The 17,946-nt window shown below is 33.0% G+C and overlaps 1 protein-coding gene across 5 annotated transcripts in view; it reads left to right on the top strand.

Annotated features, from left to right (window-relative positions):
* The window catches only part of LOC126882898 (RNA-binding protein Musashi homolog Rbp6), a 1,676,353-nt gene that overhangs the window by 1,631,933 nt on the left and 26,474 nt on the right, over positions 1–17,946 (top strand). For 4 of the 5 annotated variants that reach the window (XM_050647970.1, XM_050647971.1, XM_050647968.1 and 1 more), the window contains one exon: positions 346–411. The exons of the other annotated variant lie outside the window; for it this stretch is intronic. In XM_050647970.1, the coding sequence (XP_050503927.1) occupies positions 346–411 (66 nt within the window). The remainder of the gene's footprint in view (positions 1–345; positions 412–17,946) is intronic. 5 annotated transcript variants of the gene reach the window in all.

The raw sequence follows: 17,946 nt of genomic DNA, 5'->3' as shown, positions 1-17,946 counted from the left end.
TGGTAGAAAAACTGACAAAAAACTCCCACAGGATATATTGATTTAAAGCTGTCTTTGAATATACAGTTTTTTTAGTAACGGAATTAATTTTTTTTTATTTTTTAAGAGAATAAAAACTACTTTTAATAAGAAAAACCTAATATGAAACATATGTATATCTGTAATACAAGTTAAAAGAAAAACAAAACTTAAACCTTATTTTTATTATAACAGAACAGAAAATCAATTGTCACATCCACTGAACATCCCATCCTCAACTGTCCGTTACACTTAGCACAAAAATACACGCGATTGTGTTTTGTTTTTTCTGTGTTTCTAATCTAGTGTTTGTCTCTGTGTTTTCAGTGGATCTAACCAATGGACAGCTCACTCCGAATAATAACACTCCACTGTTGACTCAGGCCTTGTCAGGTAATACAACTTTAACCCATGTAATAACACACATATACTCGCAAGCACACGTTAACTTTTGCTTTTCACCTCTTCCTCCTTCGGTTTCCTCTCTCGTCGCTAGAACGTGCTTAGTAGTCTCTTTCTCTATTAGACCAGGCCGCATTTGTAAAAATATTAGTACATTTTGATGGTGAGAGGTGACTCATATTTGCAGAAATTGCTAGGAATTAACTCACATAATAATAATTGAGTTATCATCCCACTCAAAAAGGTCCGGAACATTGTTTAAATAATCAAAATGTCAAAAAATGAAGGAAAAATTCGATTTTTTTCTTCGCTTTTTGATTATAACTTTAAAAGTAATCATTTCCCAGAAAAGTTGCACTAACATAAAAGTTGCGTAATTAAATCTCCTACCCCCTTGTTGCAAAATAGCAATAATTGCGAAAAAACCATAAAAAACAAGTATTTGCATTATACGTTTTTCAACCATTTATGCTACACTTAGGACCTTCGTGTTTCACCCAGAAAAATTATATGATATAAAAAACACTACTGTAAATTTTATTAAGATCGGTTTAATAGATTTTGCAAAATAAATTTTGCAATCCAGCTTTCGCAAAAAAATCATTTTTTCAAAATGTTGCAAGATTAAAAATAAAGCAGACAGCAAATTGAATTTTTTTTTTTTACCTATATAAGAATACTATACCTTTCATTTAATTTAATTTTTGATGCTACGCGCAGGACAGCGGATACGTTTGCTCTGATTGGGCATTCCAATGACCTTTGATAAATATTGATAAATTTTAATTTTTAGTACATTTCTATATAAATAAATAAATTTGTTTATTGCAAAATAAAAACACATACTCTATCCTTTGAAATAACACTTTTTTTAGCAAAAACTTTCTTTGTTCGTATATTTTAACTTAGAGAATGAAAACATTATTTACAAAATATATTATTTTTAAACATATGCAATTGTTTAAACAATATTGCACAAACAATAATTAAATTAAGTTGATTTTTGTGGAATTAAAATTTTAAAATACAACAAAATATAGAGTCAGAAAATAATATATTAAATAAAGATTGGAAGAAATTTTGGTGGAAATCAACTTGTGTGAATCGAACACCGCTGTCCTATTCCAATCGAAAAATTCCTGACGCTCTGCTAGTCAACCGATTTTAATTAAAGGTACAGTATCCTTCTATATGTAATACCTCAACTTGCTACCTGCTCTATTTTCAGTCCTGCAACATTTTAAAAAAATAATCTTTTTTGCGAAACCTGGATTGCAAAATTTATTTTGCAAAATCTGTTGCACCGATCTAAACGAAATTTACAATGCTATTTTATTATATCATAAAGTTTTTCTGGGTAAAACATGAAGTACCTAAGTGGAGCACAAATTGCTGAAAAACGTAATATGCAAATACCTAAATTATTTATATGGGAAATAAGCCACAATTAAAATGAAAAAAATAATTTTATTAACGTTTCGACGCCCAAATCGGGTGCCGTTGTCAAAATACAAAATATTACTAAAATAAACTAAAGTGTTGTTGCTAAGCAAAAAAAATTCTTCTAATAATTTATTTAATCTCACTCATTTATATTGGCAATTCAGACATATATTATACATTTTAAAGTAGAAGACTTTAAAATGATATTGCCAATATTTTATGAGTTGCGTTCCTGGGACGACTTACTGAAAGATAGTTCATTCGATTACATGAAATTAACCCCAACTCAAGAATATCCGTCATAAAAAATTATAGCATGTGATATGTCTTTAAAAAGACAACCAAATGCAACGACAGTAAAATTCTCGCGTTAGAGACTTCATAGTAAATCACAAGGGAAAACCAGGAAAAACCCTGTGATACTATCCCGACATCGTAAGTATTTGGTCTTACATTAATTTACTCTCAAAAAATAATACCAAATTCTGACTTGTAACATGTTTAAATTATAAATATTATTAATAATACTAGATATATAAGTAATACTAAAATATAAAATATGTACTAGCTCGATATTATTGACTTACTAATCTTGGTATTTTCTTTCTATTGACTTCCTCTTTCAGTATGGGTAACCACATCCTACTGCATTCTACCGAGGAATTTGCGACACAATTGGTTTCATTTAGCATAATTAGAGCCGCTTCTTTGATTTTTCTCTTTTTACTATCTGATTCTTTCAGGACTATACTTGAATCTCTCCACTGAACTCTATGTTCATTATCCCATGCGTGTTGACATATTTGAGATCTCTCAAATTCTCTATTTTTAATATAAGATTGATGTTCACTTATTCTAACGTCTAATGGTCTTGATGTCTCACCTAAATAAAATTGTTCGCATTCACAAGGTATTTTATAAATGCAATTTTTTGTTCTTTCTTGATCATTGTTAGGTTTAGTTTTAGATAGAATAGATCTCAATGTGTTTGTTGTTTTGAATGTTGTTGAAATGTTGAATTTATTTCCTATTGTTTTAAGTTTCTCGGATAGTCCTTTTATATATGGTATTGATATTTTCCTCGTATTATTTCTGGTGAATGTTGTAGGATCCCGTTCTAAGTTGTTCTGTTCCATTCGATCCAATCTTGACAATTCCTTATTTATAAACGATAAAGGATAATCATTTTTTAATAAAACAGATGTTAACAATTGTTTTTCTGCTAAAAAGGAATTTTCGTTAGAACAAGTAATTTTGGCTCTATCATATAAGGATTTAATGATTCCCTTTTTAACGTTGATGTTGTGATTTGACTTGTAATTGTGATATCTGTTGGTGTGTGTTGGTTTTCTATACACTTGAGTCTCATATCCAATATCCTTCTTTGAGATCAAAACATCGAAACGTTAATAAAATTATTTTTTTCATTTTAATTGTGGCTTATTTCCCATATAAATAATTAATCATAAAAATGCCACAAGGAAATAGCTTCAGAACAACAATGCAAATACCTGTTTTTTTATGGTTTTTTCGCAATTATTGCTATTTTGCAACAAGCGTAACAATTTTAAAAATTTTTATCAGGTTGTAATTATAGGAAATTTAATTACGCAACTTTTATTTTGGTACAACTTTTCTCGGAAGCGAATACTTTTAAAGTTATAATCAAAAAACGAAGAAAAAAATCGATTTTTTCCTTAATTTTTTGACATTTTGATTATTTAAACAATGTTCCGGACCTTTTTGAGTAGAAGGATAACTCAATTATTATTATATGAGTTAATTCCAAGCAATTTCTGCAAAAAAATATGAGTCACCTCTCAAAGTCCATCTCAAAACAGATGCGCCCTGGACTATATGTAGAGAGTCATGCACATCATTTTATTTTTATAAGATGTGCTTTTATATATTTTTGAAGTAATTAAATGACATGGTGTGCAAGGATCAGGTTAAATTTGTTTCAAATATTGCATAATAGTTAATAGTCCAGTAGAGTTAGACAACAAAAACGCCTAAGTTTGCATGGCGAGATGCCAGAAATTTTATTTTTCCAATATTTAGGGGTGTCAATAGTATAGGCCTGGATCTCGCGTACCAAAAAAAGTTTGTTAATAGCAAGCTGAAAATTTGTCAATAGTTTAACGGCTAGTCGGACAAACTTTGATCTACTGGAACACTGGAACAGGGGAAGTTTTAATTGTAGAACAGGTTACAGGTTTCGAACTCCACACTACGAAAACGTCCCATGTATTTTATCGGACAGAACTTCCAATTGACTTGTTACCCTGTCATTATAACCCGGTCTATATAGACATTTCAAATAACAAAAATTGCCGGAGAGCCAAATTTTGGTGGAGAGCTAGGGTATACCATAACAAATAAAGTTTAATTAGTCCCCATCGATCCCATGTGTGCGTCAAAAGTTAGTCGGGGTCAAAGGTCAAAATTTGAGATTTTTTGGATTTTTTTCGAAAACGGTAAGTTTAATCAAAAAAAACCTTAAACCAAAGTTGTAGATCTTAAAATTCTCTACAAAAATAGTCCTTACTATTTTTTTCCTAAGAGTTGCCATTCCTGAGATATCGCGATTCAAAGAGTCACATTATACATGATATGCACACGTTTCCACACCACCTGTGAAGTAGTGTACCCGGCGCGTTTTTTTTACCGTGGTTTCCCCTGTAGGCCTACTCCACTAACTGTTTTGACAATTTTAGGATAATTTAAGGAAACAATACCGGTCAAGTTCTAGATATTACCTTATTATGGATATTGCTATTGATTATTAGGTTAACTATTGTTTTGATTTCTTTAGATATTTTAATCAGATTCATATTTTTGAAAGTCTACTTCAACAGTCAAAAGTCTTCTTCGATTTCATCTTCTTCCTCTTCCTCTTGCTGGATGTTCAAAAATTGTTCAAATGTGACTGAGTCATTGGTCTCTTCATTAAAATCACAGGAGTCTTCCTCTGTTGTACTAGACTGGACATTTGAGCAAGACTGACCTTGGCAGTTGGTACACACTAGAGAACACAGCAACCCGACTTTTTTACATCCACATTTGGCACTACAACCTTTTTTGCAATTGCAAAAAATAGTGTTAAGGAGTTTTTCTGGAGCAGGTGGGAGTAAGGTTTTAATCAGTTCCAGAGTATTATCTATTAATTTCCAACCACAGTCTTCTGCATTCAGTTCATTGCCTAGCCATGTTTGAACTTGATAATATACTCGATACAAATGTTGAAAAGCAGATGCTGATGTTGGAGGAAGACATGATAGTTGTACTTGTTTCTTGTTTCGCGTATTTTTTACAAAAGTTAAGTATCGGTATTTATCAAGATAAATAATTTTTTTGGAGCTCCATAAACCGCAAGAAGAAAGCGAATTCTGTAAAAACTTTACAGCAGTCAGTCAAATCTTTTTTTTCGAATAATGTAAGTACTGACGTTTTGCCCCTTCTGTACATTGCGGACGTAGTGTCGCAGCCGGTTATCGCATGTAAAAATAAAGCTCATGGAGCTCCAAAAAAAATTATTTGTCTTGATAAATACCGACACTTAACTTTTGTAAAAAATACGCGAAACAAGAAACAAGTACAACTATCATGTCTTCCTCCAACATCAGCATCTGCTTTTCAACATTTGTATCGAGTATATTATCAAGTTCAAACATGGCTAGGTAATGAACTGAATCCAGAAGACTGGGGTTGGAAATTAATAGATAATACTCTGGAACCGATTAAAACCTTACTCCCACCTGCTCCAGAAAAACTCCTTAACACTATTTTCTGCAATTGCAAAAAAGGTTGTAGTGCCAAATGTGGATGTAAAAAAGTCGGGTTGCTGTGTTCTCTAGTGTGTACCAACTGCCAAGGTCAGTCTTGCTCAAATGTCCAGTTTAGTACAACAGAGGAAGACTCCTGTGATTTTAATGAAGAGACCAATGACTCAGTCACATTTGAACAATTTTTGAACATCCAGCAAGAGGAAGAGGAAGAAGATGAAATCGAAGAAGACTTGACTGTTGAAGTAGACTTTCAATAATATGAATCTGATTAAAATATCTAAAGAAATCAAAACAATAGTTAAGCTAATAATCAATAGCAATATCAATAATCAATATCAATAATAAGGTAATATCTAGAACTTGACCGGTATTGTTTCCTTAAATTATCCTAAAATTGTCAAAACAGTTAGTGGAGTAGGCCTACAGGGGAAACCACGGTAAAAAAACGCGCCGAGTACACTACCTCACAGGTGGTGTGGAAACGTGTGCATATCATGTATAATGTGGCTCTTTGAATCGCGATATCTCAGGAATGGCAACTCTTAGGAAAAAAATAGCCAGGACTAGTTTTGTAGAGAATTTTAAGATCTACAACTTTGGTTTAAGGTTTTTTTTTATAAAACTTACCGTTTTCGAAAAAACTCCAAAAAATCTCAAATTTTGACCTTTGACCCCGAATAACTTTTGACGCACACATGGGATCGATGGGGACTTTTTAAACTTTATTTGTTATGGTATACCCTAGCTCTTCACCAAAATTTGGCTCTCCGGCAATTTTTGTTATTTAAGCATTTTGATGTCTAAGTTGACCGGATTATTAAAGTCTCATACAAAAATCAGACTGCTATTTACCACCAACATAATTACTGTCATTTGACATGTTCTACGTGTCGGATTTATTAAAATGAACAACATATTTTTCGGACAAACATTTTTTCATATATTGTATAAAGTTTGCTATTGAATAAACTTAAAAACAACCTGCTAGTTTTTAAAATCATAAACTTGTCAGGATGACACGTTCCACAATTAAAATCACGTTCCACAATTAAAACTTCCCCTGTTCCAGTGTTCCCATACATCAAAGTTTGTCCGACTAGACACCGTTAAGCTATTAACAAATTTTCAGCTTGCTATTAATCAACTTTTTTTGGTACGCAGGATCCAGGCATAGTAGTGTAAATTCAAAAATCGCGACTGAATTCCACCGTTGCGTTACCCGTCATCTTGATTTTGAAGGAAACTTTTTAAAAAGCTGTGTTTGCTCAATATCCACCATTTTCAACTTTTTGGCAGATATGGTAAGGAATGAAATTGTTGCACATAAGATTTTCTACAATTTTTTTTTCAATTTTTATTTTGTGCGGTTAATATACAGGGTGTCCAGAAACTCTACCGACAAACGAAGACAGGAGATTCCTCAGGTAATTTTAAGACAATTTAACCAAATTCACCCAGTCCGAAAATGCTTCCTAAGGGAGCTAGAGCTCTTTAAAAATGGCGTCTTGTAACTCGTTTTTCTTAAATACCTCCAGAACGCTTATAGTTAGAAAATCAAAAATTTGTACGCATATTTATCTTCCAGAGATAAATCGATTCCATCCATTGCGAATTTATAGTACCGGTCATAGGCGTCCGTTTTGGGTAGGATAACGGTTATTTTATCGCATAACTTTTTTATCTTTACATTTTAAGCATCTTTCACTTTGGATGATTAAATTGTGAGGTATGCTAGTACTAAAAGCTACTATTGATTTAAGTCGGTAGGACACACCGTTTTCTAAAAAATTCAATTTGAAAATTTTTCGTCTCTTGAATTTGAAAAAAAAAATTGAAATAAATTTTGAAAAATAAAACGGTGTATTTTACCAACTTGAAGCAAGAGGAACTTTTACTACTAGAATACCTCATAATTTAATAATCTAATATCAAAAATGCTTAAAAATTAAAGACAAAAAAGTTATGCGATAAAATAACCGTTGACCTACCCAAAACCGACGCATATTATGACCGATGCTAGAAATTCGCAATTAATGAAATCGATTCATCTCTGGAATATAACTGAACGTACAAATTTTCGTTTTTCCAAATAGTTTTTTTTTAAATTTAAAAAACGAAAAATTTTCAAGTCAATTTTTCTAGAAAACGGTGTATCCTATCGACTTAAAACGAGAGTACCTTTTAGTACAATAATCCAAAGTCAAAAATGCTTAAAAGTCAAAGACAAAAAAGTTATGCGATAAATTAACCTTTGCCCTACCCAAAACGGACGCCTATGACCGGTACTAGAAATTTGAAATGGATGGATTTGATTTATCTCTGGTAGATAAATACGTTTACCAATTTTTGTTTTTCTAAGTAGAAGCGTACCGGAGGTATTTAAGAAAACTAATTACCAGACGCCATCTTCAAATAGCTCTAGCTCCCTTAGGAAGCATTTTCGGACTAAGTGAATTGGGTTAAATTGTCTTAAAATTATCTGAGATATCTCCTGTATTCGTTTGTCGTTAGAGTTTCTGGACACCCTGTATATTAACCGCACAAAATAAAGATTCAAACCACCTAAGACACGAATCGGTACGGGTCGCTGAGCGCGAATTTTATGTCGGTGATGACCTCGGAGGTATCTGGTGGCTATGGTGGAACTTGTCGCTTGAAATTTTATGTTATAATCAAAGTCAGTCAATAACTATTACTAGGGGGTTTAGGTGGTCGGTGAGCATGAAACCTGGAGTTTTAGGTTATAATCATTCAAAATCAGTCAATAACCATTACTTGGGGGGTTTTGGGGGTCGCTGAATATGAATTTTTCATCAGTAAACCATGTACCTCGGAGACCATAGTCGTCATGGAATTCGTGCTCAGCGACCAGCAAAACCCCAGATTATTGGTTATTGACTGATTTTGAATAATCATAACATAAAACTCCAGGCGACGAGTTCCACCCTGGGCATCAGGTACCTTGGAGTGCATCACCGAGATTAAATTCGTGTTCAACGACCTCCAAAACCCCCGAGTATAAAAATTGAACGCATTTCCTTCAGTGTTTCCTGAGTTATAAATTTTTCATTTTCCATCTCTTTGAGATGCACATTGAATGCATTTTTCTTATAGAAATTTTCATCTCCCGGAAATCAATTTAGTTCACAAACTTTTCTGACACTCTCCTGTATGGAATGCAGAAAGTTGCATGACAATTCATCTTACTGCAGAAAATTCCTAGGTTTTGGGCTTTTTAGTGCTTCGTTGCTTCGCCTATAACGCAATAGCGGCATTCAGTCGCTATTTTAAATTTACTCTACTATTGACCACCACCAAGGGCTAGCTAATAATAAAATTTGGGGCAGCTCCCCATGCAAGGTCAAATGCTTTCCCCACTGGCTGAACTATAAGCGTAACATAGGAACCCTGCAGCCTACATTTCTTTTATACTTTTAATAGTCCAGAAAGCCACTGCGCATCCGCTAGGAAAAATATTCTAATTCGGATTTTTTGCACAATCTTACTCAAAAAGGACTCATTTTAACAAATTTGCATGTTGCCAGGACCAAAAGGTGGTCAAAAATTTTTTAAAAGTTTTTTTTTGTTTTTTTCCTAAAATTATTTTTTTTGCATGGAAAAAAGTTTTTTTAGGTTTTTTGGATCATTCCAAACAGAAAAGGTCTTTAGTGACTTTTCTCTATATATATAGTTTTTGACATATAAGCGATTAAAATTTGAAAAATTGCGAAATCGGCCATTTTTAACCCTCAAAAACTATGTGAAAAACTGAAAATTTTAATGTTGCCAAGGCAGGTAGATATTCTTTAAACATCGATTGATGAAATCCCGAAGAGTTTTTTGCAATACAATATTCAAAACTCCTTTGTTTTTTAATTGCTAATCAAGCGTGCGCGACACTATTTTCCACCGACAGTATGGTGCAAATGAAAGGAATAAATTCGTTATTTCGTAAACCGGCCACTTTAAGGAAAAATCCCGAAACAGGTCGATTTTTATTTTTAAGTTATGATATTGTGGCATATATGGTATACTAGTGATGTCATCCATCTGGAGGTGGTGACGTAATTGATGATTTTTTTAAATGAGAATAGGGGTCGTGTGCTAGCTCATTTGAAAGATTCTTCAATTCTCTATTAAGTAATATAAACATTTACATAATTATTTACACAGGGTGTCCAAAATTTTTTTATTAAATTAAATTATTTGACAAAAAAAGAAGTAGAAGGACACCCTGTATAAATAATTATGTAAATGTTTACATTAGTGAATAGAGATTTGAAGAACATTTCAAATGAGCTACCACACGACCCCTATTCTAATTTAAAAAAATCATCGATTACGTCATCACGCCCATACGGATGACGTCACTAGTATACCATATATGCCACAATATCATAACTTAAAAATAAAAGTCGACCGGTTTCGGGATTTTTCCTTAAAGTCCCCGGTTTACGAAATAACGAATTTATTCCTTTCATTTGCACCATACTGTCATGTCGGTGGAAAATAGTGTCGCGCACGCTTGATTAGCAATGAAAAAACAAAGGAGTTTTGAATATTGTATTGCAAAATACTCTTCGGGATTTCATTGATCAATGTTTAAAGAATATCAACCTACCTTGGAAACATTAAAATTTTCAGTTTTTCACATAGTTTTTGAGGGTTAAAAATGGCCGATTTCGCAATTTTTTAATTTTTAATCGCTTATATGTCAAAAACTATCATTTTTAGAGAAAAGTCACTAAAGACCTTTTCTGTTTGGAATGATCCAAAAAACCTAAAAAAACTTTTTTCAATGCAAAAAAAATTATTTTAGGAAAAAAACAAAAAAAAGCGTTTAAAAATTTTTTTGACCACCTTTTGGTCCTGGCAACATGCAAATTTGTTAAAAGGAGTCCTTTTTGAGTAAGATTGTGCAAAAAATCCGAATTAGAATATTTTTCCTAGCGGATGCGCAGTGGCTTTCTGGACTATAATAATGGTTTGATGCTTAATCGTTGCATCAAGCCAAACCAATGTAGTTACTTTTATAATTTTAGTCTATTGGAAAGAGACTACATGCGCGGTAGATTTTTTCAGCTTTAGTAGTTAATTTCCTATTAATCTTTACAATGTTAATAAAAGCTCGTATAAGTTATTGTGCTGTCCATTTTAGTAGACTTAGAATACTTACATAATTGTACGTTATTTCTTATGTGTGCTGGAAACTACTGGTACAAATTAGATCTACGTCCCTCTTAAACACATATTTGTAATTATAATATACAGTAAGCGACACGCTACTAGATACATGGGTAGGTACCTAATTGCTGTGCTTATGGGCTAATCCGTTCCGTTCTCAGATGTGACTTTCATCCCTGTCATGTTACTGTCAAGAAAATATTCAAAATAATTGTTTTTCCAAACAAAAAATACATTAATTAATACAGTAGAACCCCGATTATCCGTGTGTGGATTATCCGTGCTATGATTTTCTATTACTAAAATTGAATTTTTGAGGTTTTATCAAAATAGCGTCACTGTAAATCACTCGACGGAAACTCTATATGCACAAAAAGAGACTCATAATGAAAGATTTATTTTTTCTGTTATCTTTTTATGATAGGTACATATTATCTATATACATATTATGTATCATATATAAGAAATAAATGATCGGATTATCCGTGCTTTTCAATTATCCGTGCCACGTCTGGGCCCGAGGGGCACGGATAATCGGGGTTCTACTGTAGTATTATTACTCTGCTTTAAAATAACTTTATTCAAACACCAAGAATATTACAATATTTTAAAATTTTAACAAATGAACTATTCTAAATTGTGGCTTATTTCCCATTTAGAATAGTTAATTACAAAAATGCCACAAGGAAATAGCTTCAGAACAACTTTACCAAAATGACAACTATAAACGTCAAAATTAGATCAACTGTATTTAATACAGCTGTAATTTGTCAATTTTCTATGTCAATGTTCAGTTTCTATGCATTTTTTGACGTTCTAAACGTAACGTGACTAGACATAAAAATAAGCATTGCAACAAGTGAAGGGTCCCAGAACTGTAATAGCTCAATTTTCCTATGTATCTAGTAGGTTGACGATTACTGTATATTATTATTGATGAAAATAGTTTTTTATACAACACATACTTAGTTCACGCGCCGTAAAATTAATTGTCCTAAAATTAATCACCTAATATGTCCTTTCTTCACGTTCATGCAAAAACCAAAGAATGTTTTATTTGGCATTTTGTGTAGAAAAACAAAAAGCCAAAATAGACACTATCGAATTTTATACGGCTCGTCTAAATGTGAAATTGAGCACGCAATTATTACCGGTCGTATTAACAGTGCTCTATTATTAAAACCGCGACTTTTCAAACCTCTTGTTGCTTATTCTTACTCCATTCAAATTGGATAAAGAGTAAAGGTTTTAAACAAACGTGTAAGGCTCTATGCACATTTGCGTATTTTCAAGCCACGTACACGCTGCGTGCAATCGCTGGCGGTTCGGCAGTACATGAGTTGTAATCAGGCGCTGCACACTCAAGGTGAGCCGCGGCATGCAAGCCGCTTGCAAGCTGTGTCGACCGAGAGCACGTCAGTTTCTGCTACGTCTCCAGGTGCACGCGGCTGAACAATTCAGGCGGTTCGGCAGTACATGAGTTGTAATCAGGCGCTGCATGCAAGCCACTTGCAAGCCGCGTGGACCGATAGCACGTCAGTTTCTGCTACGTCTACACGTGCAAGCGGCTTGAAGACAAGTCAGGCGGTTTGGCAGTATGTGCTGGACAATCAGTGAATACGCGTTGACCGCGCGATGTATTACAACGTAGATACAGAGCTGTTTATTCCCAGCTTGTATTGAAGCCCAGAAACAAATGTGTATTGACGGGAAACTTGGCTTGAAAACAAGCAGCTTGCACGCAGCGTGCACGCTGTGTACGTTGATAATCTAGTAATCCAAAAATCCAGAGTACGAAGATTCACATTTCTTGAGAGATGTGTTGTTTTCGTACGGAAGTCATATTCACCTTATATCAATAGACAAACAACTCGATTTCTTAGATCTGAACATGCAGATATATTAGACAAAACTAATCCACAATAAATGAGTTGCCATTTGGTGTGAAGTGTCTGGGAATCGGATTGTTGGTCACTATTTTGTTGAAAATGAGCATGAGCATCCAGTTACTGTTGATCGAGAGAGTTACAGAGAGAACATTATTACACCTGAGGTTATAGATTTACGAAATTTTCTCTATGTATGGATGGCTCTACAGCTGTAGAGTGATAATTTCCCTAGTTTTATTTCACGAACATTTAGAAAACAGAATAAATGCTCGTGGAACAGACTTCAAGTATCCAACTCATTCACCAAATCTGACAACACCGGATGCATACATGTAGGGCATGCTCAAGAAATTAGTATTTGGATCAGTAGTTCCGCCATCAGATATATCACAGAACTACGACAAAAGATAACCTGTTTTCAATAAGTGCAGGAACCACGCTTTATTACTATTGTCACGACAGTTAGATATTCTAGATGTCATTGAAAAGTCCAGAAATGTATAGTTAATGTCTGGAATGTCAGAAAACGTATATGTATAATGTATAAATATAGAAAGTTAACATTTTAAATAACAGCTCTCGAAAGAGGTGACACAGTATAGTTATACAATCTCCAAGTGAGAAGTTTCAAGAGGCATTCGTTGTCTTTTCTGCTTATGAATTCATATCTACTTATAGCGAAACATGTAAGATCCTGTTAATACCGATTCATATACAAGTAGTATGGACAAGGCTTTTTGACGAAGTCCTACATTCACGTACACATTCATACAGCACAAAAGAGAGCAATCAACTTTATCGAGTCGTGTTTCGTTTTGGCCATCAGAGTAGATGTCGCTTTTGTATTTATCCACGTGAAGTAGGAAGTTTCAAGAGACATTCGTTCACTTTTCTGCTTAGGAATTCTTATCTAAACAGATCTAGCAAGCAATTTGATTCAACCCGACCCGTGAGACTTATTCACCCCTAAGGAAGTACGTTCGGGTGTAACAATTCATTGGAGCGAGATGTATTAACCCGAGTCTAAGACAGGAGTCACTCCACCGCGCTCCAATGCTCCAGGCCATCCCTTTCCCCCCTATAGCACGCTGATGCGCGATAGGGGCACAACTATCAGCCAAATGCTCTTCACGTGGGAATCCTGGGTAATAGAATACCAACGTGGTGCCCTAATCGATTTGCAAATCAGGCCAGGGTGAGGCGCTATATGCCTGTTATCTTCTTGTGACTTGTCCGCGGTACTAAAATTACTTGCTTGGACCCCAGGCCTCTGAACCGAGTTAAGCTCGGTTCAGAGACCGAATGCTCAAGCGTTGGGCCCTACTTGCCCGAGTTTTTGTGTTTTTTTTTTGTTAGAAAATTTTTTTTTGTTGGCTTGCACCGGTGTTAATTTTTTTTTCTTTTTTTTTGAGGCCGATTATTTTGGGTTTTTTTATATTTTTTTTTGTAAGATGTCCTGAAAATGAAATCTTAATTAGTAAAAATTAGCGAGTATGGGGCCCACACTAATTGCCTTATCGTTGTTGTACACGGATCTCTGACGAGATAGGGTTTACCGAAATATGTAAGATCCTATTGATACCGATTGATATACAGAGAGTGTAACGAGTTGTGTACTGGCGCCATTTATTTGGTATTTAATTGCATCAAATGTTAAATATTTTGCCTAAGTCCTACATTCACGCCTATATGTACATATAAATGAATATAAATGTGTAGATATTATTTTTGTAGAGCTATATGTATATTTCCTATGCCTTTTAGATTAGTTACTTCTGTATTTTTCTAAATCAGTATTTTCATACAGCTTTTAAGCAATCCAACAACCCACTTGGAAACATATGCATGTATCAAAATGTATTAAGACAATTTTCGTTTAAAATACATACCTATATTAGACAAAAAAAATAACTTACGGAATATTAAGTAATAATGTAGATATTGTATTTCCAGTGTCGTGAAATATTTTCGTAAAAGACACTTTACAATAAAAATGTGAAAACGACAATATTTTCCCTTAGTTTCATAGTCGCTAAGTTTTTTTCAAGACTTTAGTTGTAGTCGAGGAAATAAAGCTGAAAAAATGGCAAAACCTCGCAATTTTTTCGTCCAGCATTGATTTGTACAAAAATTTGGGTTTAGGCTCATTACACCCTCTAGTTCATTTTCTATATTGAGCCGTTGTACGCTTTTGGTTTTTTAAGGGTGAAAACTACCCCTAATTGTAAAAAATTATAAAATAACATTTTAAACTTTAAGAGCGAACAGTAGCGATCAACAGGTAGCAAAAACGCGTTCCAAGATTGCGGCTGCAATATTGAATATTTTTTCGAAATATTCGGCACAAGTATTCGTAATATAATAAAGAATGGCGGTACAGAGCCCAATTTGAAAAATATATTAGTATGTGGAAATTACTCTGTAATTAAATACAATATTAAAAAAACGAGCCTGTACCGCCATTAAGAAGAACAAGAAAATACACTTTCTTCAAATAAACTTTTTTATCCGATGCCTAGATTTTGTGTCATTTTGGAACTACTAAAATTTTGTATTTCATTAGTAGTTCTAAAATGACAAAAAATCTAGGCATCGGATAAAAAAGTGTATTTGAAAAAAGTGTATTTTTTTGTTCTTCTTAATGGCGGTACAGGCTCGTTTTTTTAATATTTTATTTAATTACAGAGTAATTTCCACATACTAATATATTTTTCAAATTGGGCTCTGTACCGCCATTCTTTATTATATTACGAATACGTGTGCCAGATATCTCGAAAAAATATTCAATATTACAGCCGCAATCTTGGAACGCGTTTTTGCTACCTGTTGATCGCTACTGTTTGCTCTTAATATAGTCAACATTTGGTTCTTATTAGTTACATAATGATTGATTTATGCTTTAAGATATACTATCATAATATTTTAACCCTTAAAACCACCCTTGTTGGAGATATATATAAAACATTTACTTATCCTAAAAGAATAATTTCGGCTTGCATGGATTTACATATAAATTTGGGATTAGGATCATCTCACCCTGTACTTCATATTCTATATCATGCTTAAGGGCGTTGAATATTTTTAGGGATGTAAACTATCCCTTATTGTCAAAAATTATATAAAAACATTGTAAACTAAGCGAACTATCCGAATTTTTCGAAAAAAAATTCGTTTTATAAACATAGCTCCTTCATTTTTGGCGATAAAAAGTTTTTTCAAAAACGATTTTGTAGGTTTTTTGAAGAGATATAAGACTGTGTAAACTAAATTCCGTAAGATCCCTTAGTTTTTAATTAGAGTGGGTTTAAATGGCTCGAATAAGGGGGTGTTTGCTCGTAAATAGAGGTTTTAAACAGCTATATCTCGCTAACTGTTCACTGTAATGAAAATCTATGCACAAAAGAATTTTAGTTATTAAAAAATCTATAATTTAGTAATATATTATTTTTTTGTATCTCCAGTGTTTTCGGAGATATTTGGAAGTAAAATGCTAAAAATGGGAAATTCCAAAAAATTAATTTTTTTTAAACTCCAATTTTTCTAAAATTAGGCCTTTTAAATAGGTCAAACTTCTTGAGTGTATTGATAATACAAATATAAAAGGAATTACAGAAAGGTGAAGACTAATTTTTAATTAGGAGGGTAGTTACGAGGTTGTTTTAACTAATTTTTTCATAGAGAAAAGCAGGTACCGACATTTTTTTGATCATAATTCGCTTAATTTTTAGGCTAGAAACTTTTTATTATTATTTTTTGAAAGGGCTAACTGTATACTTGAAAAAATATTATTTAAGTTTTCCTCGCAAAATGCAAAGTTTTTCCGTTATTTTACTTTGAATATTTCAAATCTCGGTTTGTGTTGGTCTTAAAGATATTACAGAAAAGGAATTAGGTTTGTGTTACTAAAAGATACAATTTTGGTATTTACAGTTTTTTTATTAAGTGCATATTTTTCGAGATATTCTCAAAAAACTCTCTAAAAAAGTCGATTTTTTCATGGAAAAACTGTTACTTTCAAGCGCGAATAACTCAAAAAATATTAGTTTTACGAAGAAAACGTAAAAAACATTTTTTTCTTAGAATTAATTTTTACATCGATTACATGGTTACAATAAAAAATTACTATTACTATTAATAAATACAGCGGCATGATATAGAAATGATCCTTGGACTATTCCCTACCTTCTATGAAAATTTCAAGTAAATCCATGCTGGACGAAAAAATTGTGAGTCAAAATGCTTCATTTCCTCGACTATTGGTCCGACTGGCATACTTTTATTTTTGCGAGTGTATTTATCATATTTTATGAAATAAGTTGTCATAGTGAAGTTAGAACAATGTTTTAGATACACAGTATAGTGATTATTACAAAATTTTATTAGACTCAGCAGTCTGATACTTAAATGTTAGGTTAAATGTTAGGAGTATGTCGATTCGCTAATCTGAGAGACAACTGTCTACACTCAAATCACAATATAGATACACTATATATCAAAAGTATTCAACTAGTGAATGCAGAGGTTTACTCGGTCATTTAGGTTGGCAAATAAAAAAAAGAAGTCGGCTACTTCATTGGTTTAATAGAAGACGTTTCGCTTTATATTTCTAAAGCTTCATCAGTTCTCTGTTCTCTAAAATACAAAAGATGACAAAAGTTTATAAGCAAGTCTATACATAATATGTTTATAGTCTATAACTTACAACTCAATATGTAGATTTTTTAAGATGTTGTGTGAACTGTACAATTTATTCAACATTTGGAACTAACTTAAACAAAAAAAAACTGTGCAATTATTAATGTTCATATTCGAAGATACGAAGATTTAAATCGAACATTTGCCTTCATTTAATGATCTTTCTCCAAAGAAGACAAACAAAGCACTGATGCACTGATTGATTGCAGGCTACGCTAACGAAGAATTTTCAAGGGCCATATGTCACCAAATTCCAATCAACAGCGGCGCGGTGGTTGAGACACACATTTTGAACTTCTACGGGGGTCATGAAAAAATTATTTGGATGGGTGGATTTGTATAGCGGAAATATTTGTGTTTTTTTGACTTGGAAATACATGGTGATTGTGTTATTAATTTAATGGAAATAGACACATTTTGAATATAAAAAAAGAAAGAATTATTGATTATTTATTATGTAAGATGAGAGAGTGATAAACCTGGCTCAAATTATCGATGTCGGTTCTTTTATTTAGTGTAGATGGGTT

Source organism: Diabrotica virgifera, chromosome 4 (genome assembly GCF_917563875.1).
Source record: "Diabrotica virgifera virgifera chromosome 4, PGI_DIABVI_V3a".
Taxonomy (NCBI): domain Eukaryota; kingdom Metazoa; phylum Arthropoda; class Insecta; order Coleoptera; family Chrysomelidae; genus Diabrotica; species Diabrotica virgifera.
The sequence above is the reverse complement of the archived record's forward strand: the minus strand, read 5'-3'. Positions and strand labels throughout refer to the sequence as shown.